Source organism: Mya arenaria, chromosome 17 (assembly GCF_026914265.1).
Source record: "Mya arenaria isolate MELC-2E11 chromosome 17, ASM2691426v1".
Lineage (NCBI taxonomy): Eukaryota > Metazoa > Mollusca > Bivalvia > Myida > Myidae > Mya > Mya arenaria.
In genome coordinates this window covers 5874724-5901860 of record NC_069138.1, presented here as the reverse complement: position 1 = coordinate 5901860, position 27137 = coordinate 5874724, and the positions used below count along the sequence as shown (strand labels likewise).

Genomic DNA, 27137 nt, shown 5'->3' with positions numbered 1-27137 from the left:
TTATTAATAACTCAAATACAAAGACAATGGACAGTGATCGGTAAATAGATCAAGGGAGACTTCGTGGTTAAATACATAAAACATTCTAAGAATTATGAGTAATAAACTTACCAAGCACGTCTAAATAATAATTATATATGAAAGAATATTTCAGCTCAAAGATAAGAGCGAATATTAAATAAATGAGTTAAATGTTTCAGCTCAAAGATAAGAGCGAATATTAAATAAATAGTAACAACTGTTACAATTGTAATCTTGACTTGCGTCGATGACGATTCAGAACGGAATGATATATGTGTATAATTATGTAAATAAGGGCGTGTGCAATGAAGCGGGAAAAAGGGGAAATGCATTATGAACCAATCAATCAGTCTTATAAATTTAGACAAACTCGCATAACCAGTATTCACGCTCTGACGCACTCGGACATAGACGGACATTGACGGACATTGACGAACATTGACGGACAGTAACGCAAATAGGACAATAACCACATAGCACAAGACTAAACACGACGATACACAGACAATACAAAACAATATACGACATAGAACCATACCAGACACACAAACTGATAAAATACTGTAATATGCACATTGCTATATATATATATATATTTATTTCGGGGACTTCTATACGAACCTGGGCAAAAAGGGCAATTCATATCAGTGAGTGTTGTTGTTTTTTTGGTTATTTTGTTAATAGATACTTAGTGAGACATAGGATATTAACATAGGTCATTCTGGTGTACATGAATGTCCCCGAGACAAAGTGTAATCCTTATATTAACCTTAAATCATTTCATTTTCATTCTACATCAATCATTCATAAAAATCAAATTAAAATATCTGGGACCGTTTTCATACAGCATCTTAGTGAAATATTCACCTTAGTGATAATAATTATTCGAAATGGTAACAATTAGTATTTTAGATATCCTCTTTCATTTGTCATCAAATTTCCTTTAATATTTGAATATTTGTTCTTGCTTATTTTCATATGTTTTTTGATGTTAACATTATTGTTTTGCTTTCAATTTAAAAATAAGTTGACATTTTCACTAAGATGCTTTATGAAAATGAACCCTGGACAAATGAAATTAACCCGGCTAGGAAAGGCCTAATAGTTTGTAAACAGCACTTAACACATCGTTAACAGCGAGTCTTATAAAATTGTCGAAAATTAATACTCCTTTTCCAAAAAAAATGTCCACTTTCGGTTTCGATTTACAGAAAGTGTGAATAACACTTTCGATTTCGTTTTTTCCAAAAATATACGTTTGTTATTTGGTAACACAGGTACCTTATGATATGAGTCGATAATTCTTGTCTCATGCCGTAAAGCTTGATTTTGCATATTGTTAATACTTTGGACTTTGTAAATGTCATATTAATTTGGATATTTTACTTAAGCAATCTTGACAGTTAGCATGGCATTTGTAAATAACGACAACAAAGGAATATCGGATGAAGATAATTCTCCAAAATCTGAAGGTTTAGGTCATACACTGTCAGGAACAACTTCAGCTGTTGATGTGTCTATGTTTGGTGAATCAAACGGCTTGGCGGATGTTACGCTTGTTGTTGAAGGTCGCAGGATTCCAGTTACCAAGGCCGTATTGGCGTTTTCGTCTCCAGTTTTCCTGGCTATGTTTCAAAGCGACTTCCAGGAGAAAGAAAAATCTGAAATACCTCTTCCTGATAAAAAGTTGCAAACATTCGTACATTTTCTCAAATGCATCTATCCTAACACCAAAGAGCAAGTGACAGGTAGGTACACCTTACGTTATTTTTAACATGTACGTCAAATATCCTACCTACGGGTTTCAGTTAGACAAAAATTATATTTGCAAAATTCCACTTCACTTTTTTTTTCCTGAATTGAATATCATGATGCTTACGAAATTAATTATTATTTTGTTTTATAAAATGTATGCATATCATTATGAATGTGTAACATATCCTAAATACTGTTGAGTTTGCGCCCTAAGAAAACTATGTCCTGCGGTTATAAACTATTCTATACCTTTTAAATAACTTTAACCTATGTAATACCTTTTTGTTACTGTAATATGGACGAGATATGATATTATGTTAGAAATTCCATTGTGATTAATTTTTTATCATTACTAAATGACATTTCTTTTCAATTTTAGTTTATATAGATGGGCAGTATATGCTTAAGTTAAATACACATTCTGTTCTGTTCTGTTATATGGACGAGAGTCGAATACAGTAAACTATTTAGCATGAGCGAGTCCCTTTAACGTGAAGGGGTTTCGATCAAAAGCTCACTGTGGTTTCCCTGCTACGAAATATTGTGGCGCTTATAAACTCTCGCACATACACTGCCACGATTGAGCTTGACAGAACGCTAGTGTCACTCAAAAGGACGGCAGTGTCCAAAAAATGATGGCAATGGCATGCCAAGCTATCTTTTTTAAAATTAGTTTTTCACACATAGAGGCATACACGAAGCCTTATCTTTTGAATTCAAACAAAAAACAGTGTTAAAAAGATAAATTTTCTTATTTTACATAATAAATCTTAAACCTCACCATTGAGAGAAGCGAGGATTAACAATATAAACAAATATGGCTGACATTGACAAACAGTAAAAGCTTGCGAAACCAAAAATATAAAAATATGGCTATATATAATCGCACCAGAGGTTAAGAAAATACACACAACATGACGTATACACGTTAGTGAAATGATACATTGAGCTATTAAAGTCCTTATAAATTAAATAATATATGTCAGTGCCGGCTGGAGTAAATTGTACTTATGGTAATATTAGACAGTAATTAGTTTAGATGTTTTTATCCCTCCGGAGATTGTTTGAACAAATTACTGTGGAATGTGGTAAGGGCGGTCAATTGTTAAGTGTAACTAATTCTGAATTAAGTGAATAAGCTTGTGTACAGTCACTTTCTCAAACAATAAGCCCTGAAAATGTCAGTGGATTATATTTGTCGTAAATGTCCGGACACAACAATATTATTCAATGATATCTATTCATATACCTAATTCGCAATTATACGTCCCAGTGGGCTGTATAAGCAACGTGTCAACATTCACTTGTCCGACAGAGAGTCGTATTAGGAACGTGTAATCACTCGCTGTTCCGAATGTGATTTGTATGAGCAACATAAACGCGTTCGATGTTTCGGCTGTAAATTGTATTCGCAACGTGTACCCACTCGCTATTTCGGCATTGAGTTGTACATTTTTGTATTTGCAACGTCTTTTTACTCGCTGTATCGGCAGTGAGTTGTATTTGAACGTGTACACACTCGCTGTTCCGTCACATTTCCGACTGTGATTTGAATAAGCAACGTGTACGCATTCACATTTCCGACAGTGATCTGAATAAGCAACGTGAACACACTCCCTTGTCCGACAGTGATTTGAAATAGCAACGTGTACACATTCACATTTCCGACGGTGATTTGTAATAGCAACGTGTACACACCCCCTTGTCCGACAGTGATTTGTAAAAGCAACGTGTACATTTCCGACAGTCAGTTGAATAAACAGCGTGTACACACTGTTCCGACATTCAGTTGAATAAGCAACGCGTACACACTCACTGTTCCGACAGTCAGTTAAATAAGCAACGTGTACACACTCGCTGTTCCGATAGTGAGATGAATAAGCAAAGTGAACACACTTCCTTGTCCGACAGTGAGTTGAATAAACAACGTGTACACCCTTAATGTTCCGACATTCAGTTGAATAAGCAACGCGTACACACTCACTGTTCCGAGAGGCAGTTAAATAAGCAACGTGTACACACTCGCTGTTCCGTTTTGCTGATTTGTATTTGCAACATGAACACATTCGCTCTTTCGACATGGAATGTACACACTCGCTGTTACGACATTGAGTTGTATTAGTACGTGTACACACTCGATGTTCCGAACGTGAGTTGTAGAAGCAGCGTGTGCAAACCACACTTGTCAAGATGCAAGTTGTATAAGCGACGTGTAGAAACTCATATTTCCAACAGGGAGTTGTATTCACAACGTGAACAGAGTCGATGTTCCGAATATGAGCTATATTAACAGCGTGTATATAATCGCTTGGCCAAATTTAAGTTGAGTTAGCCATGTGTTCACACTTGCTGTAGCGACAGTGAGTTATAATAGCAACGTATTCACACTCGCTATTCTGAGTGTGAGTTGTAGAAGCTACGTGGAATCACGTCTGTTTCCGAATGTGGGTTACAACAACCCTTCTTCCGATTGTATGTGTGAGTTTTATCAGCAATTATCTGTTCCGACAGTGAGTTGTCATAATAAAATACACCTACTCGCTCTTACGAATGTGATGGTATAAGCAGAGTTAAAATACTCTACGTTCCGAATAATTTTAGTTGAATAAGCAACGTGTATAAACTAGCTGTTCCGATTGGATATTAACTTCAGTCTACACTGAACAGTTTACAGAGCATTAACTCTGAATCGTCAGTGATTTAATATGCAGAAGTCTTTTTACAGTTCCCTTTTCTGATAAGTATGGTTTTCTATTTTCAGTGAAAAGCGTTTACGAGGTCGTTTATCTCGCTAACGAATACCAAGTTGAGCATCTGAAAACCGTTTGTGAGCAGGTTCTGTTGAAGGAAGTGTCTAAATGGGAGGATCCCACTTCTCCTGACTGCTGTATGAAGATGTTTCGCCATCTAGTGATAGCTGAAACGTGTCACCTTGATAAATTGCAAGCACGCTGTATTGGTATAGCGTCTGGGTTACACTGGCAGACAGAGAGGCAGCAGCAAAGGTCCATGCTATTTCAGATAAAGCGGAGAGGGTCATTGATAAGAAGGCGATTAAAAGTCATGAAATAAACAAAGCAGATTCGAAAGATCTGCTGAAATGCGTAGGCGGGAATAACCTTCAAAAAGTGAAAAACCATATTCAAGGAAAGCTCAATATTCAGCCTCAAAACAACCAGCCTGTTGCAGGAGGATTATTCGGCACTACAACGGCATCTCGAGGTGATATTTTCGGTCAGTCATCTTCTTGCGTGACTAAATCGTTTGAATTTGGATTAGCTTTTCCTGGCTCTAAAAATTGGGCAGAAAACCTACGTACGTTGAGATGGGTGTATCAATATGCTCAAGAATCCACGGATATGAAGAAAGCAGCGATTAAGGCAGTCAGAGAAGACAGAGATGCGAAAGGTTGGAAAACAGCTTGTAAGGAAGAGTTTGAACTTCTACCGGAAAAGATCAAACATGATATAAGAGGAAGAGAGGTCATGAAATACTAATACTTGAAAGAGAGTGAACTATATACTTTTGCAACCTTAGATGCAATGATGAAGAAATATGAAAGTATTTTGTAATCATCTGCAGCTGTGATAAAGTTTCATATATTCAATATATATATATATATTTCTTTTATTGGCAAAAAAGTAATATTGTATGTGGCTATTGTTTTAGTTGTTTCGTGCTCTTTCTGTCATTAAACTAAAATTGTTTAATGTCTTTCAGTTCCAATGTAGGATGTTATGACCATTATGTATTAATAAAATAAATAATCTGATCAAATGTAAAACAATTCAAACTACCATAATGCATCATATGATGTACTTTTTAAGTTCAGAATCATTCTTTATTATTCCAATGTTTCATTCCATAGAGAAATAAGCTTTATGCATTTAAAACATTTGCCCTCGTGATGTATATTATTCTCATATTTGTACTTTGATAAGTTGAAGTCTACAGTCATTGTTAAACATTCCGAAGTAGTTATATTGTTATTAAAAATTGATGATTTGTCTCTGTTATTTCAAATACATCATGCTCAAAAAGAAACACCAGTTGTAAAACGTTAACATACATGTAATCAATTGAAAGATTCAATTCATCTATTGTCGATGTCTTGACTATCTGACAAGTTTAACGATAATCAGCTTTCGAAAAGCTTTCTATGTCTTTGACGTTAACCTTGTGTCATTAATCGTGCTTATGCTTATACTTTCGACTGATGTACTTGTTTATGTAGTTTTTCATTAAACATTCAAAGATAAATGAGCCAAACCCGAACAGAAAGACAAGAGCTTTTGGGGATGAACCAAAGCTTTCTTTGAATATTTGTGTATTATAGTATGTAAAGTGTACATAATGCTATTATTGTAGCAGAGCTTCGCAAAATGTTTTATCCCCTAAGTAAGTCACTTTCGGTAGGGGACGCCACTCGTATATGAACTTATTATATACTTCAACATTTTCACGAGAAAATATTTTATCTGCGTCTTTATTTCATGTCATTTAGGCTTGCTTCTCTTTCATCTTCCATTTTGACTACAAATATAACGACCTCCAATTTGTGTTTGCAAATCCTAGATTTCGCAAACTCAAGTACCCTTTAAATACGCTGTAATCGAATACTGACCTATAATTTAGTTAGAAGGCTTCATTAAGGTGTGATTTTGGTGTTTTTTGTTTGCGAAATGTTTTTGGAAGTTTGTCTAATTGACCTACCAACTACGGGCCCCAGCGGGGTTTTTGCAGAAAAACACGGGGTTTTTCATACTCCCGCGGGATTTTTCTCCCGTTTTTCAAGAGCTGGGGAAAAATCCCGCGGGGTTTCAATAATACACGATTCAAATTATTTTAGCTCAAAACAACATCTTATATCAAAAGAAACATTATGCTTCGACACCGGAAGTGAAATAACGCGAAACAAAAAAAACCCGCTTTTTAGTACGGGGTTTTTCTCCTGCGGGATAAAATTCCTACATTTTAGCAAAAAAAGAAATCAATTCAAGCTTTTATACATTATTTTAATGTAAATACTCATTTGAATGACTATTCTAGAGTCATTTCTTTCATTTGAGAAATCTATTAATTTAATGAATATTTTACGGGAGAAAAACCCAGCAAAAATCAGGAATGCTATTTAACGAGAAAAAAAAACACCGACAAAAGCCATTTCAATTTCCAGCGGTTGGATGTTGTTAAGGAAGTGAAGTTGTTTTACATAGTTATATTGAGTCAATAATATTAAGTTAACATGTGTATTTAATAAAAAAAATCAGATTTTAATAATTAGTTGTTTGTAACCGTCGGCATCGTCGATATACAGCCGTTATAGCCATCAGTGATCTTCCAGTTTATTTATTGTCTACATGATCACTTTCATTTAAGACTTTAAAATTTCATTTAAGAACTACCAAGTGATATATAATTTCGATTAAATAATGGATAACTAACCCCAAACCCCACTCCCCTTCACTGCCACTTAACATTTTAAAGCTGCACTCTCACAGTTTTGCCGTTTTAACAGATTTTTTAATTTTTGTCTTCGAATTACCCATTATTGGTATCTTGAAACCAGTGGTTAAAGACTGCTGTCAAAATATATGATAGCAGATTTTTAAATTTCAGTCAGAAAACTTATCTTTTATCTCTATAAACCGTTTCTTACGGTTCAAGAAAAATGCATGAAACAGAAAAAATCTGTGACTATTTTTTTGTCAGCAGTCTTATATGAATGGTTTGAATGCACTTTCAGGTTCCATGACAAAAATTAAAGAAGTTGTCAAAACGTTCAATGTGTGAGAGTGCAGCTTTAATAATTATCTATAATTATTTTATTGTCTAGGAAAAATACCATTAATGACTACAATTTTTTTTTGCTTCACAAAAATCTTCCCCCCATAGACACACACACAAGTGACACAACCTATTTAATACTAATGTAATACTTTTGTAATCTATACCCTGTGTCCACAATGTTTTATACTGAATGTTAAAAGGTTGGTAAAACAGTATGGATAAGGGTGTTCAATATGGGGATTAAACCCATAATAGACAATGCACTAGCATTGTCGCCTACTCAGCCCCGGTGGCTGACCCCGGTGACTGATTCCCACCCAGACATACATTAAAGGGACTTGGACACCAGATGATCCAAAAACAAGATATTCAATATTACCTCAAAACAAGCCTAGCCGAATCAATACCAATTATTATGAGACTGATATTACATCATTTAATGTGTTTAAAAGATTTCATCACTGTCTCTCTCTCTGAGAAGTAATCTTTAAAAAATAGCACATAATGATTTTCCCGTTTATTAGTATTATCATATCTACTTTAAGCATGTAAAGGTCACATAAACATATATACAGATAAATACATGATTGCTATTTCTAAATTTACTTCGATTTACATGGTAGACAAAGTGAGTTAATTTCGACTTATATGATTACATAAGTAAGATTCAGTGCACGGTACACTGTTGAAACATAACAGTTTGATGATAAATTTTGACAATTTTCACTTTTTCTTGCAATGTAGAATCTTGAGTCCGGTCCCTCTATTATCAGATTCTGTGAAATAATTGCTTTCAAACAATTGGAAGAGCTGCATGGTGTACTGAATACAGTAGTTTAATGAATTCCATCCACTAGCTGAATAAAGGATGAACACACATTTTAAAACCACATATCAGAAGTTTTTGGAGAGCATTATGTCAGCAAATTTAAATGCAAAACAGCGTTGGAAAATAAACAAGATTATTTATTTTTTTACATGTTTTATCAATGATACATGGCGATCATCAACTTATTATAAAAATCAGAATTAAAAAACAACAACATTTAGCCATTTATTAAAGCTGCACTCTCACAAATTGAACGTTTGACATTTTTTTTATTTTTTGTCTTGGAGCCATAGTTTTCGAAATTCCATAGAAAACAGTTAAATAAGACTGCTGAAAAATTAGATTGTAGATCTTTATATTTCAGTTCAAAAATTGATGTCTTATGCAATTAAACATTAATTTTCAAACATAAATATGAAAGTCCACAATTTGATATTTTGGCAGCAATCTTTTATCACTGGTTTACAGATATTTACGCAAAAATGTGCTCTTTCCAAGACAAAAAATATAAGAGTTGTAAAAATTGTATATCTGTGAGTGTACAGCTTTAACTGTCCATTTAAAATTGGCCAGTACAAATTTACTTTGATATTAGTATAATACTGTTATATATTTATAAATCAATATAAAAACAATATTCTAAGATCTAAATTGATAATAACTTTAAAAATGAAAAAAAAACGAATGAAGAAACATAAGTTCAAAATATGCAAATAAGCTGCACACTCACAGATTTACGGTTTTGACAGCTGTTCTATTTTTTTGTCTTAAATGAGCAAATTTCTACATTCTTTTTTGCAAATCAGACTACTGACAAAAGATCAGATAGCAGATTTGTAGATTTCTGTTCGAAAAATTAATGTAATGGCATTCAACATCACTTCTTGAACTTAAATAAGAAAGTATGCAGTCTTATGACACTATTTTTCATGCATTTTCGCATAAATTGGCTCTTTCCAAGCCAAAAAATAAAGAAGTTCACTTCAATCTGTGAGAGTGCAGCTTTAAGTCAATCTTAATCTTAGGGTCATACATCATTGACTAAATTCACTCTATTGGTCAGTACTCCGATTAGTTGTACATATTATTCTCTGATTTAATTAGTCTGACCAATATTAACAGCCTAGTTTCAGTCTAGCAAATAAATTCAACACAAGTTGTTTAATTCTTCTGAGACTGACAATGAATTAAAAACCCACATTCATGAAAAATATTTTCGATATATGAAAAAAACCCACAAAAAATAGATTCAAGAATAAAAGAAATATGCATCCTTAAATATATATTGCATATAAACAATTAATTATCTATTATAAAGTTAACATGAGTTACAATGTTTTATCTATAATTGTTGCCATTCATATTTAATAGTTATATAATTATCATGTCTATCAAACAAACCAAAAAAATGTCATTAAATATTTGAGATAAGCACAGGCTGACACAAGAACTAAATATTTAAGTCACAGTTGACAAGGCAAACAGTTCCTACCATGATATATATATATATATATTTATACACATGTATGTCAATAATTCTCAAAAATTGTTCCACCGCCCCCCCCCTCCCCCCATCGTGAATCTGCAACGCGTTCAGTAAAGATGTTTGCGGCGAACGTTTGCTGTTTCGTTTCCCGCTTAACGTATATGCGCTGCGTTGCAACAGAGATACAAAACAAAATGTTTGCGAGCGTTTTGTAAACGCTCGCCTGACTGAACGCACTGCTGATATCCTGGCCTCAGAACACTCTTTACATATCCCTCTTCCTCCTCTCTTTATAATGATCCTCTTTTTGCCATTACTCTGTCCTCTCCATTGAAGTTAGCCTGCAATTTAAGAAAGGAAAATTTTAATTTCACACAAAAATGGCCAATGTTTATACCAGCACATTTGGCATATGACAAGAGCACCACCTGCGGGTTCTGAACGCTCGTCTGATTATATCCTTTTATTGTAAATTTATTTCATATTATACATTTGAAAGTGAATATTCCAATGTTTAAAAGTGATAGCTCTGATAGTTTGCTTGTAAGCCGCCTTCTAAGCACATTATTTTATTAAACTTAAAATAATTAGACTATAGTCCACAAATACTAAAATATCCCCCATCCTCCCCATTCCCTTCCAAATGAGTTTGATATATTGAAGGCATAATCCTTTCATTTTCTATGAAGAAGCTTAGTGTCCATTTCTCAAAATCAACCAAAATTCACGTTTTTTACCCTAAAAACAGGTGAGACTCAATATCTTTAGGGTATAATGTGAAGAAGGGTATAAGATGTACAAGTTCCCCAAGTTTCAAAGTGACAACTTTGATAGTTTCCATGTAACTGACCTGAACGCAAAACTTAACCCCATTAGGTAAGGATAACAATCAAGTGATGACAATTGCTGCTTGTCATTTTTTTTCAATAATGTATGAATTTAACAGTGTTTATTAAAGGGACTAGACACCAGATGATACAATTGCAAAAAAATAGATAACTGTCAAAAACTTACATACGATTGATATACTAGTGTATAACTTTTAATCTTACTTTAATAGCTATATAACATTGCTTAAGACACATAATTTCACAGCTTTTGCACATATTGTCAATATGAAACTTTCTGGGGTGTGTTTACCACATATAATATCCCAGTAAGTTTAAAAAAGCATCAGTATATTTATCTGTATTCATAAATGGATATAATATAAACTTGGAAAACTTAATTCACTATTTTTACACAATGAAACCCAAATGAGATAGTCAAATGATTGCTCTGTTTATTTTAATCATGTAAAATTATTTATTATATATATACCCATCATTTATCCACACGTAATACATATCGCAAAATATGGTAGGCTGTATTCCACTCTAGTACACTACAGCCGTTTTCAACTCTTGTGACGTCACGTCACAACAACTTTACAAGTGTCATTGCGTGATGTTAAAATGATGTCATAAAACAAAATAATGTGTCCTTAAAGGGACTGTGTCACAGATTTGCACCAAAAAAAGTTTTTTCTGTAACGAATCTCAGGAAAATTATCTAATAGAATGTGTTACGTTTGATGTCATAATTGTAAAAAAAGATTGTGTCGGAGACCCCGCGTCGCAAAAATTGAAGTCCAACTTCACGTGATAACACCTTCTAGCCAATCACGCATGATTGAATGAATTCTACCTTGAACAAATACCCAGTAATCTTTTTTAATGGAAAAATACTAAGTAACTGCTAAACTTAAATAAATTGTAAACTATGTGGTACTTCAATTAGTACGTTTCAATGCATTGTACACATCGATGCCAAGTTTATGTCATTTTTCGACAATTTGTTTTTTTCGCTATTTCATCATCTGTGAGACAGACCCTTTAAAATGACATTTATTATGAAAACATGTGGCCTTTAAGTGATGTTACAAGTAAATTAGTAATGTATATATAATAAAAGGCTTATTAGTATGGCGTTTTGATCCGGGAGGCTTGTGCCTTGTGAAATCCGAATCTGCAAAAATCCACTCAAGTTAAATACAACCTCCCGGATCAAAACACAGTACTAATAACCCTTTTGTATTATCAGCCTTCTAAATGATCACATCGACAGTTCTAGGCTTATTTTGAAGAAATACTGTACTTGCCAACCTGGTGTCTAGTCCCTTTAAGTTTATGGCTACATTGCACACAAATAAAGTAGGTATGTTGCATGAACATAATCTTCAATAAAAAAAGCCTATTCAAAATATATTGTTGAATACTTCAATAATGTTTCAAATCTAATGGAAATCAGCCAACTTGAGGTAGTCATTCTTTTTTGAGACATTAACAAAATAAAAAGACAATAAAAAAGTCATATGCTCATTGACTTAAAGAATCCATGATAGCAAATTGATTGTTTAGTTTTATTCAATTACATAATTTAATCAATGACGTTCTAATGAGTAGGTCATATTTACGGAATAAGACAAATAACTATATCTTATACATGTGTATGTCAAAACTTTGCATTCATATATACATACCATTCAACTTTGTCTTTGGTGTTTGTTGCATTTGCAAGTCTAGAAGAAGATGATGATGCTGGTGTTCTTAAAGAGTGTGTTGCTGGTGTTCTTGTAGTTCGAGTAGTTTTATTCGGGTAGCTGTTGTTGCTGATGTTTGTGTTTAGGATGAATTTGTTCTTGAAGCCAATGTTTTTGTAGTTGTCCCTGCAGGAAGTGTTGATGTTCTGGGGTTGAAGTTGTTGTTCTTGAAGATGGGGTTGGTGTTCATGCATGTTCTAGTAATCAGAGTTGTTCATAAATCTGGAGTTGCTTTTGTTTGTTTTTGTCAGAAGTATTGTAGTTCTTATACGCAGGGTTGTTCTTGTAAATTAAGTTGTTGGGTCAGGGGTTGTTTCAGGATCCCACTCAAATATGTCGAAGGCCTTAAAAATAAGAGAATGTGAAGCTGTGACAAGTTTTTTTAAATGACAAAAAAGTTTCACATTTTAATTATATTTTTTCTTATTCAATTTAAGTTAACATTTTATGCTAAAGTTTAGAATGTTACAGAATATATATATATATCCCTCCTTAGTTGAACCACCACTTGAAAGATTAAAACTTAAATTGTCACTATCAAGATGTGTTTTATTACCCCCAATTAACCCCCTAATTCACTCCATTTGTTAGGTTTAGAAGTGTTACTATGGAGACCTTTAAAGCCAATATTTTTAAACTAGTATTTTGCTTCAAACACTTTCAACAGAACCTACCATAAATCAAGAGTTGAAGTGGGCCTTGGGTCCCTGACAACCAAGAAAGAACTTTACATTTGCAGGGCTTGTGGGCTTGTGATTATTTTGATCACTGATATGACAACATGGACATAATAAGGCTTATACAAATCTTTGTTTACACCCATCTGAATTTATTTTTTTCTTCCTATTTTTTTTTTTGCGTTTTGATCAAAATGCCTTTTTTCAGAGACCTAAAATAATACCCTGATACAGGTCAGTTTGCTAAAGAATTATGATCGTCCAAAAAAAGTAATGCCTACCTATCTACCCTTTTTTGGGGGGATGTTAGTAGAAACTAAGAATATTTGTTTCGCCTAATCAAGGATTTAATTTGACGACAGTTTTGCTGCATACTGTATATATTTTTACTTTATTACATTGCATTGTGTGGGAGTAGGATTTGATATATTGGTGCAAGGTATTTTGATTATAACAATTCCAGGAAGTTTATCAAAATGCTAATCTTTATGCAAGATGTGTCATGTTTGGTGTCATTATTTTGCTTTTATAATTCACTTTTATATTCAATAATATATTGATAAATGTGTATCAATGTAAAAGTTTAATTTTTATTACAAGCAAATGAGGAAAATCAAAATAGTTCCTCAGTTGGTAAGATCCATCTACATTTCATGTCAGTATTTATCTTAGCTCCGCCCCTTTCACTGGACTTGACATTGCCCCTTTCACTGTTTTTGACATCTGATTGGCTGAGTTAAAATTGCCTTTTAATGTTCTTTATGAATGACAGTTTTATACAGGGAAAGCCTGGTTAATGTGACAATCATTATTCTGAAAATGGTGCTATAAATATGATTATGAATAGGCTTATAATTTATTTAAGATAATAAACATAATCTGCAGTTATGCACTTTAATTGATCAAAATACATGTTCCTTAATTATGCTTAAAATATAAATCCTTATAATATTGGAAGAGATACATGATTGTCAATTTAGAATTGAACTTCAATTTCATAGCATTTCACAGAATTTATTAAAATAATTGCTTATGGTCATGTTGATTTATAGGCTAATAGCAAAGAGGGAAAAAAATAAGAAATATATATAATCATATGGAAAGGAAAAATTGAGGTGAATTTTATGTGAATATCTTAAATGTATAATTCTCCATTTTGCTAAAGTGGCTAATTGTTATTTAATTCAGATGTTTTTTGTTTTTTTTTGTACATTTTATTTTGGCATTTGATATTATTTCAAGGATATTCTGGATATGCAGTTTTAATGTCTTTTGTTTGATTAAAAAAATAGTTTCTATTTGTGTAAGAAAAGCCAGACAAAACTATAATTATTGTTATTATATGCAATTGTTTAAACCTGGGAGTAAGATAACATATTATTGGTCCCAGTTTAAACATAAGTTTGCTTTAAGTGTTTATTCATTATTTTTACCAGCTTTCTTTGTACAGTGCACTTAAAGCTGCACTCTCACAGATTGAACGTTTTGACAACTTTTTATTGTTTGCCTTGAAACCAGCCAATTTTTGCAAAAATCCATGGAACCAGTTATATAAATAAAACTACTAACAAAAAATCCAAAAATGATATAATATGCATTTTCCTTAAAAAACATCAATTTTTCAAACAGAAAAAATGTGAAAATCTACGATCTGATTTTGTCAGCAATCATAAATTTATTTGCAGATATCTAGGCAGAAATTTGCTCTTTCCAAGACAAACAAAAAAAAGTTGTCAAAATGGTATATATATCTGTGAGAGTGCAGCTTTAATGTCATCTAACACCTAGATTTTAGAGTAATTAACAAGTCTTACTTTTTGTTTTTAATTTTAAGTTTAATTAGGTTATTATTATTATTTTTAAAGGGCCCTTTCCATATCTTGATTAAGATTTTTTTTTTTTTTGAAAAGTTTAATTATGTTTTCTCCTACTTTTTTCTAATTGTGGACTTTTTGTTAATAGAGAATTGTATCTTCATTATCTCAACGACAACAGGATCAGAGTGGCATAAATGCAGCCACAGAGACAATTATAAACAAAAGACTTCTAAAATAGACCTGCCACATATGAAAAATTCATATAACTATACATGAAATAGACTGGATTTGCAATTGCAATTGTGTTATTTGTTATCGCTGATTTAAAAGGAACACTATTCTTAGAATAAAGGAGTGGAAATCCTGAACAGAAGTCTCTGACTGTTGGAAAAACTACATCAGCCAACCTCAAATACTCTAAGGCTGACCAACAGTAATCTTTCAGTAGGAACTGAAAACAAGGAGGCACACTAGGGGCGCTACTGTGCTATTCCCCAGTCATTCAAAGTACCCCCTGTGAACGCGTTAGCGGACTTGCGCCCAATTCTTAGCAAAATATTGTGCATGAGTGTAGACATTAGACATATATATTTAAGATATTTATAATCCAAATATGAACTTATTTGACAGCTTCAAGGAATGGAGAGAACTCAGCGGATTATTTTGTTTCGCCAAGGCATGTAGGAAAATGAGACCCATTTCATCATAAATTCTGTTTATTCCAGTCACTTTAACAATAGTAAAATCTTTCAACTAAAAAAAATAATATTAGTGTCTGCAATTTCAGAGTACCATCCACTCATGATATATTATCATTTATCATGGTGTAATTAATTAAGTCATTTTGACATCCTTCTGTTAGTTTTAAAATAATATACTAAAGTAATAATTACCGGTACATGTACATTACCATGACAGTCACGCCAATGGGAAGACTTATTTAGGGACTGACATTATAATTCACCAGTCAATTGTAACCACAGCCCCCCCAGGTCCGGGGAATAGCCGGGACTTTGACTTTAGGTCCAGCCGACCCCGGGTAAAATCCCCGCCCTGCGGGCACGAACTGATGGTTAAACCCCGTCCAAATGCCCCCACACCCCAGAGACTCTATATAAGGCCCAATCTTGGCTTAATTTGGCCCTATGACAAAACCACCGCGGTCACCCGGTCCTGCGGGACCACCTGGAAAGTAAAAACACGGCCCTTTTCTCCAGCTATCCCCGGTATACCCCCGGACGTGGGTGGGGGTGGGGAGCGTGGATACAATTGACTGGTGCATCCATGGGGAGACTTATTTAGGGATATAACATTGGCATACAATTATATAGTAATTAGTTATCCTGACATGTACTTTACACAGAATCGCTACATGGTGACAGTTACTCTGGGACGGACATTACATTTACATACACTATGCTAATAGTATTTCTGACATGAACATTGCAAAGACACACACCAGACACCCTTAGGGTGACTTAATTAGGGACAGACATAACACTGATAAACAATACAGTAATTAATTATCCTGATGTGTACTTTACATAGAATCCCTACATGGGGACAGTTAATCAGGGACGGACATTACATTAACACCACTATAGAAATAGTAATTCTGATATGAACATTGCAAAGACACACACTATGGGGAAAGTTAATCAGGGCCTGTCACACTAAATTGACATACACTATATAGAAATAGTTATTCTGAAATTTATGAACATTGCAAAGACATACCCCATGGGGACAGTTAATAAGGGACGGACATTACATTGACATACACTATAAAAATAGTTATTCTGATATGAAAATTGTAAAGACACACACCATGGGGACAGGGATTTCAGGGATAGACATTTCATTGACATACATTATAGGAATAGTTATTCTGCCATTATCATTGTAACAACAAATGCCATGGGGACAGTTATTCAGGGACGGACATTACATTGATGTATACACTTTTATAAGTACTAGTTATTTTGACATATTAACATTTTAAGACAAGCGCCATGAGGACTGAGTTATTCAGGGACAGATGTTACATTGACTAGACTTAATTGACATACACTATATTGTTATAGTTATTCTTACATGAACATTGCAAAGACACACACCATGAGGAGACTTGAATATTTATGGACATACATCACACTTGACAATAACCATATACTAATAATTATCCTGACATTTACTTTACATAGAATTGAACCATTGGGACAGTTATTCAGGGACAAACATACATTGACTAAATGACATTATACTATAGTAATAGTAATTCTGACATGTACATTGTAATGACACACCCAATGGTGACAGTTATTCAGGGACGGACATAACATTGACACACACTCCAGAAATTGGTATTCTCAAATGTACCTACAAAGAATCTCACCATGGGGACAGTTATTCAGGGACAAGAATTACAATTAAATACAATATAGTATAAATAGTTATTCTAAAATGTACTTTATAACAAAAAATGACACTATAGTGACATTTATTCAGGGACGGACATTACATTTGACTTTCAATATATAGTAATAATCATAATAGTCATTCTAAAATGTATGGTACATTACAAAGACACATGCCATGGGGTCAGTTATTCAAGGACGAACATTACACTGACATATACTACATAGTAAGAGTTATAAGGACATTTAGTACAATGAAGAGATACACCCCATGGGAACAGCTATTCACGAACAGACATTACATTCATGTATACAACTTACAAATTAATAATTCTGAGGACAAGTACATTGAAAGTAATCACATCTTTGAAACAGTTATTTAGACCAATATAACAGTGACATATACTATAGTTATAGTTATAATGACATTTACATGGAAAAACACACACCATGGATACATTTTTTCTGAGGGAAGAATTTACATCTAACAAGCACAACTATGCTACCAGAAAGTCCAAACAGTAACAAAAATATGTCAAAACATGCACATACTGAGTCAGTCATCCAATTAGACTTTTGAAGGTACAAGCCCGACTGCTAACACTAATGCTTGGCATTAATTTTTTTATCAAGCCCTGCTAAATAAAATTTGGGCTGGTGTCAATTTTGACCACTGCAGTCAGCTAAATATGCCATTAATATATAATAATCATGCGCCAACCTGCAGATCATATATAAGGCAAAACTGTTGTCTGTGTCATAAGAAGCTTACTAAATCTGAAATCTGGGGGCAGATCATGACAGTTTATATTGCATTAGGATGTTGAATGCGCAATTACAGGCAAAAGACTTTCATGAAAAGAATAAATACTTTTAATAATTAATGTTGTTTTTTCTCACCGTTTTTTTTAGGAGAGTGGGGAGGCCATGAATACCAGAGGCCTTACCTAGGGTCCTTGGGGTACAAGTCTAAAATAATAGACGTGTTATACGGGTTTCTTCCAATCCCTAATGTCTAAACGGGTTTGTGTAAAAACCAGAGGTGTTTGAAAAATATTGAAATTGTATTAAGTGCAGTATTTTATGGTTGAAATTGATCATAAAGGTTTATATTCATAATTTACCATACATGTAAAAGAAGTTATTTTGCACAAAACAAGCATTAAATGCATTAAAACACATTTACCTTTCCAATAAAATGAAAGTTGACTGACACAGACAACAATTATGCCAAACGGAACAACTCGACACAATCGTAATAAGTAGGCCACATCCGACAAGCTTCGAGATAGACCGTCAAACTCATAATTATTCGTTGGATACTTATTTTTTGTGTACGGAACTATTATAAAATAACATAATCTGGTAATATAACTTGTTTTTATGATATTTAATGGACGCAATATGCTTTAACCCGGAACAACTACCCACTTTTGGTACAAAACAATTTGTACATTAAGGATTTGCCATATCAAAAATCATAAAAAAATCTGTCAACTTACAATTATTTGGACTACTTGGGGTACGGGATCATTTGGCAGGGATTTTATCGGCAGTTTGTCCCCGCAGGACAAGGATTTTACCTGGGCTTGGCTTGACAGAAAGCCAAAGTCCCCGCTTTTCTCCGGACCTGGGAAGGCTGTGATTACCGGAGGCCTTACCTAGGGTCCTTGGGGTACGGGATCATTTGGCAGGGATTTTACCGGCAATTCGTCCCTGTAGGACAAGGATTTTACCCGGGCTTGGCTGGACAGAAAGTCAAAGTCCCCTCTATTCTCCGGAACTGGGGAGGCCGTGATTACCCGAGACTGGGTGTATACCGGGGATAGCTGGGGAAAATGGGCCTTTGCCCGGGCTTAGCTGGACCGAAAGTCAAAGTCCCTGCCATTCCCTGGACTGGGGGGGGGGGGGGGGGTACAACTGACTGGTGCATAACCAAGAGTTGTCCTACTTCTTAGCCACAGGTGCAAGTCACATAATCAATAATCGCCTTATATATGGGATAAGTGTATTAAGATATTCTTATTAAAATTGTTTGTGTCAAGTAGATCTACCTGTGTTCTTAGCTGATACATATTCAACAAGCCACACAAAAATGCAATAGAATAAAATATATATGACTTACCATGGAAGTTAGGGATATATCCATTTTGCAAAACTTAGTGTCATTCAGTCAGTCTGATTCATCGTTCTGCAAAGCTCGATGATTTTGTTTATCTTCTATGAAAAAACAAAATAATTCGTCTGACACATTCGTAATTTTCCAGCATGATACATGTACCCTGGTATTGATTATTGTAATTGTATGTTTGTGTTAAACCGGTTTAAAGTCAGATTCAAGTACCAATAATTAAACAATTTTAAGCAATATCATCTTATTAACGTTACAACTCTTTAACGTTACGTATAATTTTCATTCCTGCAGTATTTTTAAAGACGGTTAAAAAAGGAAGATTTTTTTTAAAAAGGTTACATTACACTATTTCATAAGTTTCGAAATTAGTTAAATTACCTTTAATAATATCATTTACATAACTAACATGGTTGTTATATTAAACATATAAGATACATATGTAGTAACATTTGTTTTTGCTTTAAATGAAGTGCAATAATCGCGTTTAAATCATAAATAGTCAAAACAGGTTTTGCTGGGTTTTTCTCCCGTAAAAAACATTCATAAAATTTCTATTGTTCTTTAAATATAAAACAAGTATTTCAAAATCCTTAAACAAGTGATAATTAACATCATAACAATAATATACTAGCTTAGAAGTGGGGTTTTTACGGATTTTGCATTATCGGTAAAATCTTGGAGTTTTATCCCGCAGGAGAAAAACCCCGTACTGAAAAGCGGGTTTTTTTTGTTTCGCGTTATTTCACTTCCGGTGTCGAAGCATAATGCTCCTTTTGATATAAGATGTTGTTTTGAGCTAAAATAACTTGAATCGTGTATTACTGAAACCCCGCGGGATTTTTCCCCAGCTTTTGAAAAACGGGAGAAAAATCCCGCGGGATAGTGAAAAACCCCGTGTTTTTCTGCGAAAACCCCGCTGGGGCCCGAAGTTGGCGGGTCAATTAGACAAACTTCCAAAAACATCTCGCAAACAAAAAACACCAAAATCATACCTTAATGAAGCCTTCTAACTAAACTATAGGCCAGTATTCGATTACACCGTATTTAAAGGGTACTTGAGTTTGCGAAATCTAGGATTTGCAAACACAAATTGGAGGTCGTTAATTATGTTTATACATTATTTGTGTCAACTTGATGGATTGCAAGCACGCTGTATAGGCATTGCTACTGAGGTGACACAGGCAGACAGAGAGACAGCGGCACAATTCCATAGTATTTCAGAAAATGTGGAGGAGATAATTGATTAAAAGGCAATAAGGAATCATGAAATAAACACAGCAGCTTTGAAAGATCTACTAAAAGGTGTAGGCGGGGATAACTTTAAAACAGTACACAACTTTATTCTAAGAAAACTTTAGCCTCAAAACAAAGCTCAATCAGGATTTGGATTTGGCAGTACATCGGCGTCCTCTGTTTTTTTCTTTGGTCAGCCAGCTTCTAGCAAAGCTATACACACTAAAGATGGATCGGCTCAGCCGGGCTTCAAAACGTGGGCAGAAAACCTACTTAAGTTGAGATGGGTGTATCAGTATGCTGAAGAATCCAAGGATATGAAGAAAGCAGCTATAAAGGAAGTCAGAAAAGACAAAGAAGCAAAAGGTTGGGAAACGGCTTGTAAATAAGAGTTTGACCTTCTTCCAGAAAAGATCAAACATGATATTAGAGGGAGAGAGGTCATGGAATACTGACATTTGATTGATTTGTTGGAGCAGATTGATTTCCATCACAGTATCGTCATTATATATAGATACATTTTCTATAAACCAATGCAGTGACAGTAATTTTCATTTGTTATTTCAAATATTTCGTGTGGCTTTTGTTTTACTTTGTCTCATGGTATTTCTTAAACTAAGTATTTTCAATTTTTATGATATTATTTTGGAATTTGCATACGAACCGTGAAGAATTTGTGTATGTTTTATATTTTTACGACCCGAACTGATTTTTTTAGAAAGCGATTGTAGCTATTTGAAATGTGATTTATTGTAAATTATCTAACACAAATCAAACAAACACGTATTTAAAAAAAATCTCATTTTTGGGGAGAATTTCGCCTTCATCATCAGATAAACAACACTTTTAGGAAGGATAGAAAGAAAGTGATATCAACGTCATACACTGTTGAATGACGGAATGACATGTTTAAAACTACTCATTTTGTAATTGGATTTAGAAATTCGCGTGTACTTGAACCATGCACTCAACAAAACACCATGTAAGATGGACCATTATTATACAAACAACGTTTATGATAGAGCAAAATGAGGGAGACTCAACAACAAATGGTTTGATCAAGATTATTGGAAAAATGAAATTTCCAAAACTGTGAACATTTTCAGAAACGACAATTATGTGTGCTGAATATATTGTATAAAAATGGTTAACGTAAACAATCCGCCACGCTATTTCTATTTATAATTGTTATATAACTAAAACAAAAACATTTGTGTTCAATATTTGCACATTTTGATCATTATTTGACTCATGTTTTAATGGAGTTTTATATCTTTTACTCAAATAAAAAGGCCACGGAAAATACATTTTTCCTAAAGAAAAGACCTTCAGTATTATCATATTTAAAGAATTGCACGTGACTTGTATGTAATTTAAAATTATTATAACTACATTATTTGTGATTGAAAGATAACTTTAAAATAATGAAAAACAATGTTTGAATGTTGAAGGAAGTTCATTAGAAGTTATTACTTATAGTAGCTCATATATTTGTATTCTCTCTACGAAAATGGAATATAAATAACATTTATGGGACATAAAAGCATTTATGTAGCTTGCTAGAATATTTTATTTATTGGTTTGGTTAATTAAACTGTTTCGTGGTAACGACACGCATAACACTTGCTTTGCGGTCTCACTGCCAGATTGATTTCACCTGGTTTACGAACCAATCAAATTGTAAGGTGGATATCACGTGCTTTTAACAAACCAAATAAATCGCATCTAAGAAACGGTAAATTTTAATGAAAAAAATAATAAGATGCAAAGCCAAACACATTATGAGGAATAATTAAAGATTATATTAGAAATGAAACAATGAATTTTGCTTCGCATCAAAACCTTTTGCTAAAAACAGAGGAAAAATCTTTATTAAAGCAATAAAATGAATTTCATCACAACTAAACAAAAACTGACAATATTGATAGCATAACGCAAACACTGATAGAAATGAAGCAATCACTAAATGTAATCCGAAATAAGCCTATCAATGAAAATATGTTAGGCCAAACATGTTGAAAATGATGAAAGAACAAACGAAAGCTTACTTGCAATATAAGAGTGCAAGTACTTTAAAGGCCATGAAAAAAAGAGTCTAAATTCAGATCGTCTTAACGGTTTCAAACGACATTCAGAATGCTTTAATTAACTGCTAAAATTACTCCTCCGTAGGGATCATTTAACACCACTCTAAAAGCAGGTTATAATTACCTCATCTCAAATCCTGACAAAGATTTTACAAACGTTTTGAATTGGAGACTAATCATTGAACTATTATATTTGAACACAGTATAAATCTCGATACAGGAACAGTTGCATTGTATACTGAATACCCATCGCGTGATATAACATGTAAACTACTGAATACTATCGTTCAAATATCTTTTGAATGTGCAGAGTTGAATGGAAAATATTAAGTGTACGTAATTCGATTCCCGGATCGATCAATGTCCTTAAAGGTATTCGATATGTCTTTGTTGATAAACTCGTTTATCACTGGTTAATGCTTTCAATATTTGTATTTTTATAAAATTGCTGACGTTGTGATCTGAGTCATTTTTCATATTTAAGGCAGGAGTTGACATGATAAATGTCCTATTACATGATAAGATTTGAAAAAAAAAACAACAACACCAAATAGTAGACTATAGCTACATTTTCACCATCAGTGATATCAGGCATTCCGAATTGTTTAAGGCTTTGTATTCTTAACGTGGCGCTTGCAGATTTTAACATGGCGAACGTGGATTACAGTGAGGAGGAAGTAACGGATAAGATTGACATAAAATGTGAAAGTTCAAAAGAGGACCAGGCACTATCAGAAACAATTTCAGCCGTTGATGTGTCTATTTTTGGTGAATTAAATGGCTTGGCGGATGTTACACTTGTTGTTGAAAATACAAAGATTCCAGTTACGAAGGCCGTATTAGAGCATGCGTCCCCCGTTTTCTTGACTATGTTTCAAAGGGACTTCATAGAGAAAAAGAAATCTGACATAGAACTTCCTGACAAAAAATTGCCAGCCTTCATAAATTTCCTCAAATGTATCTATCCTAACAGCAAGGAGCAAGTAACAGGTAGGACCACTATACGTTATTTTTATCATGAATGAAATACGTCAAAAGTCCGATGTTTCAATAAGATAAACACATTGTGTAAAGATCCATGTCAGATTTTTAGAGTTTATCTGAGAATTTGTGAAACTTAAATTATATTTATAATTTGTTTATTTTACAAATTCTTTCTTATTTGATGTATGCAGCAGTTTGTGCATCCGATCCTAAAAACTTGTTTATATAGTTTATAAAATGTATCTATGAATAGAATAAGCAGTATTGTATCACTCAGTTGTCCGTCTGTGAGTGGCATTTATAACGTGTACAAACTCTCTGGTTCCAATGTGAGTTGAATTAACAACATGTAAACACTGCCTGCCGAATTTGAATTATACTACCAATGTTTGTACACGCGGTCTTCCGACTGTGTGTCGCATCTACAGCGTGAAGCGTGTGTACTTACTCGCTTTTCAGATTAATAGTCGTATTGGCAACGTTTAAAAACTCGCTTGTCAAAATGTGAGATTTATTTGCAATGTGTACACTCTCGCTCTTTCGAATGTAAGATGTATTGTCAATGTGTATGCATTCGATCTTCGTAATGTGAGATTGATTGGCAATATGTATGCACTCGCAAAATCGAACCTGAGTTGTATAGGCAACGTGTACACACTCGCTTTTACGAACCTAATTTGTATGGGCAACGTGTTCACACTCGCTGTTTCGAACCTTAGTTGTATGGGCAACGTGTTCACACTCGCTGTTTCGAACATTAGTTGTATGGGCAACGTGTTCACACTCGCTGTTTCGAACCTTAGTTGTATGGGCAACGTGTACACATTTGCTGTTTTGAACCTTAGTTGTATGGGCAACGTGTTCACACTCGCTGTTTCGAACCTTAGTTGTATGGGCAACGTGTTCACACTCGCTGTTTCGAACCTTAGATGTATGGGCAACGTGTTCACACTCGCTGTTTCGAAACTTAGTTGTATGGGCAACGTGTTCACACTCGCTGTTTCGAACCTTAGTTGTATGGGCAACGTGTTCACACTCGCTGTTTTGAACCTTAGTTGTATGGGCAACGTGTACACACTCGCTGTTTTGAACCTTAGTTGTATGGGCAACGTGTTCACACTCGCTGTTTCGAACCTTAGTTGTATGGGCAACGTGTTCACACTCGCTGTCTCGAACCTTAGTTGTATGGGCAACGTGTACACACTCGCTGTTTTGAACCTTACTTCTATGGGCAACGTGTTGACACTCGCTGTTTCGAACCTTAGTTGTATGGGCAACGTGTACACATTTGCTGTTTTGAACCTTAGTTGTATGGGCAACGTGTACACACTCGCTGTTTCGAACCTTAGTTGTATAGGCAACGTGTTCACACTCGCTGTTTCGATCCTTAGTTGTATGGGCAACGTGTTCACACTCGCTGTTTCGAACCTGAGTTCTATGGGCAACGTGTTCACACTCGCTGTTTCGAACCTTAGTTGTATGGGCAACGTGTACACATTTGCTGTTTCGAACCTGAGTTGTATGGGCAACGTGTTCACACTCGCTGTTTCGAACCTTAGTTGTATGGGCAACGTGTTCACACTCGCTGTTTCGAACCTTAGTTGTATGGGCAACGTGTTCACACTCGCTGTTTCGAACCTTAGTTGTATGGGCAACGTGTTCACACTCGCTGTTTCGAACCTTAGTTGTATGGGCAACGTGTTCACACTCGCTGTTTCGAACCTTAGTTGTATGGGCAACGTGATCACACTCGCTTTTACGAACCTGAGTTGTATGGGCAACGTGATCACACTCGCTTTTACGGACCTGAGTTCTATGGGCAACGTGTTCACACTCGCTTTTACGAACCTTAGTTGTATGGGCAACGTGTTCACACTCGCTGTTTCGAAACTTAGTTGTATGGGCAACGTGTTCACACTCGCTGTTTCGAACCTTAGTTGTATGGGCAACGTGTTCACACTCGCTGTTTCGAACCTTAGTTGTATGGGCAACGTGTACACACTCGCTGTTTTGAACCTTAGTTGTATGGGCAACGTGTTCACACTCGCTGTTTCGAACCTTAGTTGTATGGGCAACGTGTTCACACTCGCTGTCTCGAACCTTAGTTGTATGGGCAACGTGTACACACTCGCTGTTTTGAACCTTACTTCTATGGGCAACGTGTTGACACTCGCTGTTTCGAACCTTAGTTGTATGGGCAACGTGTACACATTTGCTGTTTTGAACCTTAGTTGTATGGGCAACGTGTACACACTCGCTGTTTCGAACCTTAGTTGTATGGGCAACGTGTTCACACTCGCTGTTTCGATCCTTAGTTGTATGGGCAACGTGTTCACACTCGCTGTTTCGAACCTGAGTTGTATGGGCAACGTGTTCACACTCGCTGTTTCGAACCTTAGTTGTATGGGCAACGTGTACACATTTGCTGTTTCGAACCTGAGTTGTATGGGGAACGTGTTCACACTCGCTGTTTCGAACCTGAGTTGTATGGGCAACGTGTTCACACTCGCTGTTTCGAACCTTAGTTGTATGGGCAACGTGTTCACACTCGCTGTTTCGAACCTTAGTTGTATGGGCAACGTGTTCACACTCGCTGTTTCGAACCTTAGTTGTATGGGCAACGTGTTCACACTCGCTGTTTCGAACCTTAGTTGTATGGGCAACGTGTTCACACTCGCTGTTTCGAACCTGAGTTGTATGGGCAACGTGATCACACTCGCTTTTACGAACCTGAGTTCTATGGGCAACGTGTTCACACTCGCTTTTACGAACCATAGTTGTATGGGCAACGTGTTCACACTCGCTGTTTCGAACCTGAGTTGTATGGGCAACGTGTTCACACTCGCTTTTACGAACCTGAGTTGTATGGGCAACGTGTTCACACTCGCTTTTACGAACCTGAGTTGTATGGGCAACGTGTTCACACTCGCTGTTTCGAACCTTAGTTGTATGGGTAACGTGTTCACACTCGCTTTTACGAACCTGAGTTGTATGGGCAACGTGTTCACACTCGCTGTTTCGAACCTTAGTTGTATGGGCAACGTGTTCACACTCGCTTTTACGGACCTGAGTTGTATGGGCAACGTGTTCACACTCGCTGTTTCGAACCTTAGTTGTATGGGCAACGTGTACACATTTGCTGTTTTGAACCTGATATATTTTTGAATTGTATTACCATTGTATATACTGTTGTTGTTCAGATAGTAAGCAACATACTAGAAACGTGTACAAACCCGCTACCGACCGTGAGCTGTATAAGCAACCTCAGTACACCCGTTGTGTTGTCCCAACTGTTTCCGTAAGATGTATAAACTCACGTACTAGTA

General features: G+C 34.9%; 1 protein-coding gene and 1 long non-coding RNA gene across 4 annotated transcripts in view; one reads left to right on the top strand and one right to left on the bottom strand.

Moving 5' to 3' along the window:
* The first annotated feature begins 1235 nt into the window (after positions 1–1235).
* LOC128224115 (speckle-type POZ protein-like) overlaps positions 1236–27137 on the top strand; it is a 29755-nt gene continuing 3853 nt past the window's right edge. Inside the window, exons 1-2 of one of the 3 annotated variants that reach the window (XM_052933801.1) lie at positions 1236–1769; positions 4538–5837. In XM_052933801.1, coding sequence (XP_052789761.1) covers positions 1430–1769; positions 4538–4848 — 651 coding nt within the window. In that variant the 5' untranslated portion in view covers positions 1236–1429 and the 3' untranslated portion in view covers positions 4849–5837. Of the gene's footprint in view, positions 1770–4537; positions 5838–23205; positions 23818–27137 lie in introns of those variants that run through there. The other 2 variants (XM_052933800.1, XM_052933799.1) reach the window with 2 other exon arrangements.
* On the bottom strand, positions 8069–19634 carry LOC128224116 (uncharacterized). The gene is made up of 3 exons (XR_008259437.1): positions 19499–19634; positions 12403–12806; positions 8069–10222 (listed from the first exon to the last, which is right to left on the bottom strand). It is a non-coding gene; the product is annotated as an uncharacterized LOC128224116 (long non-coding RNA).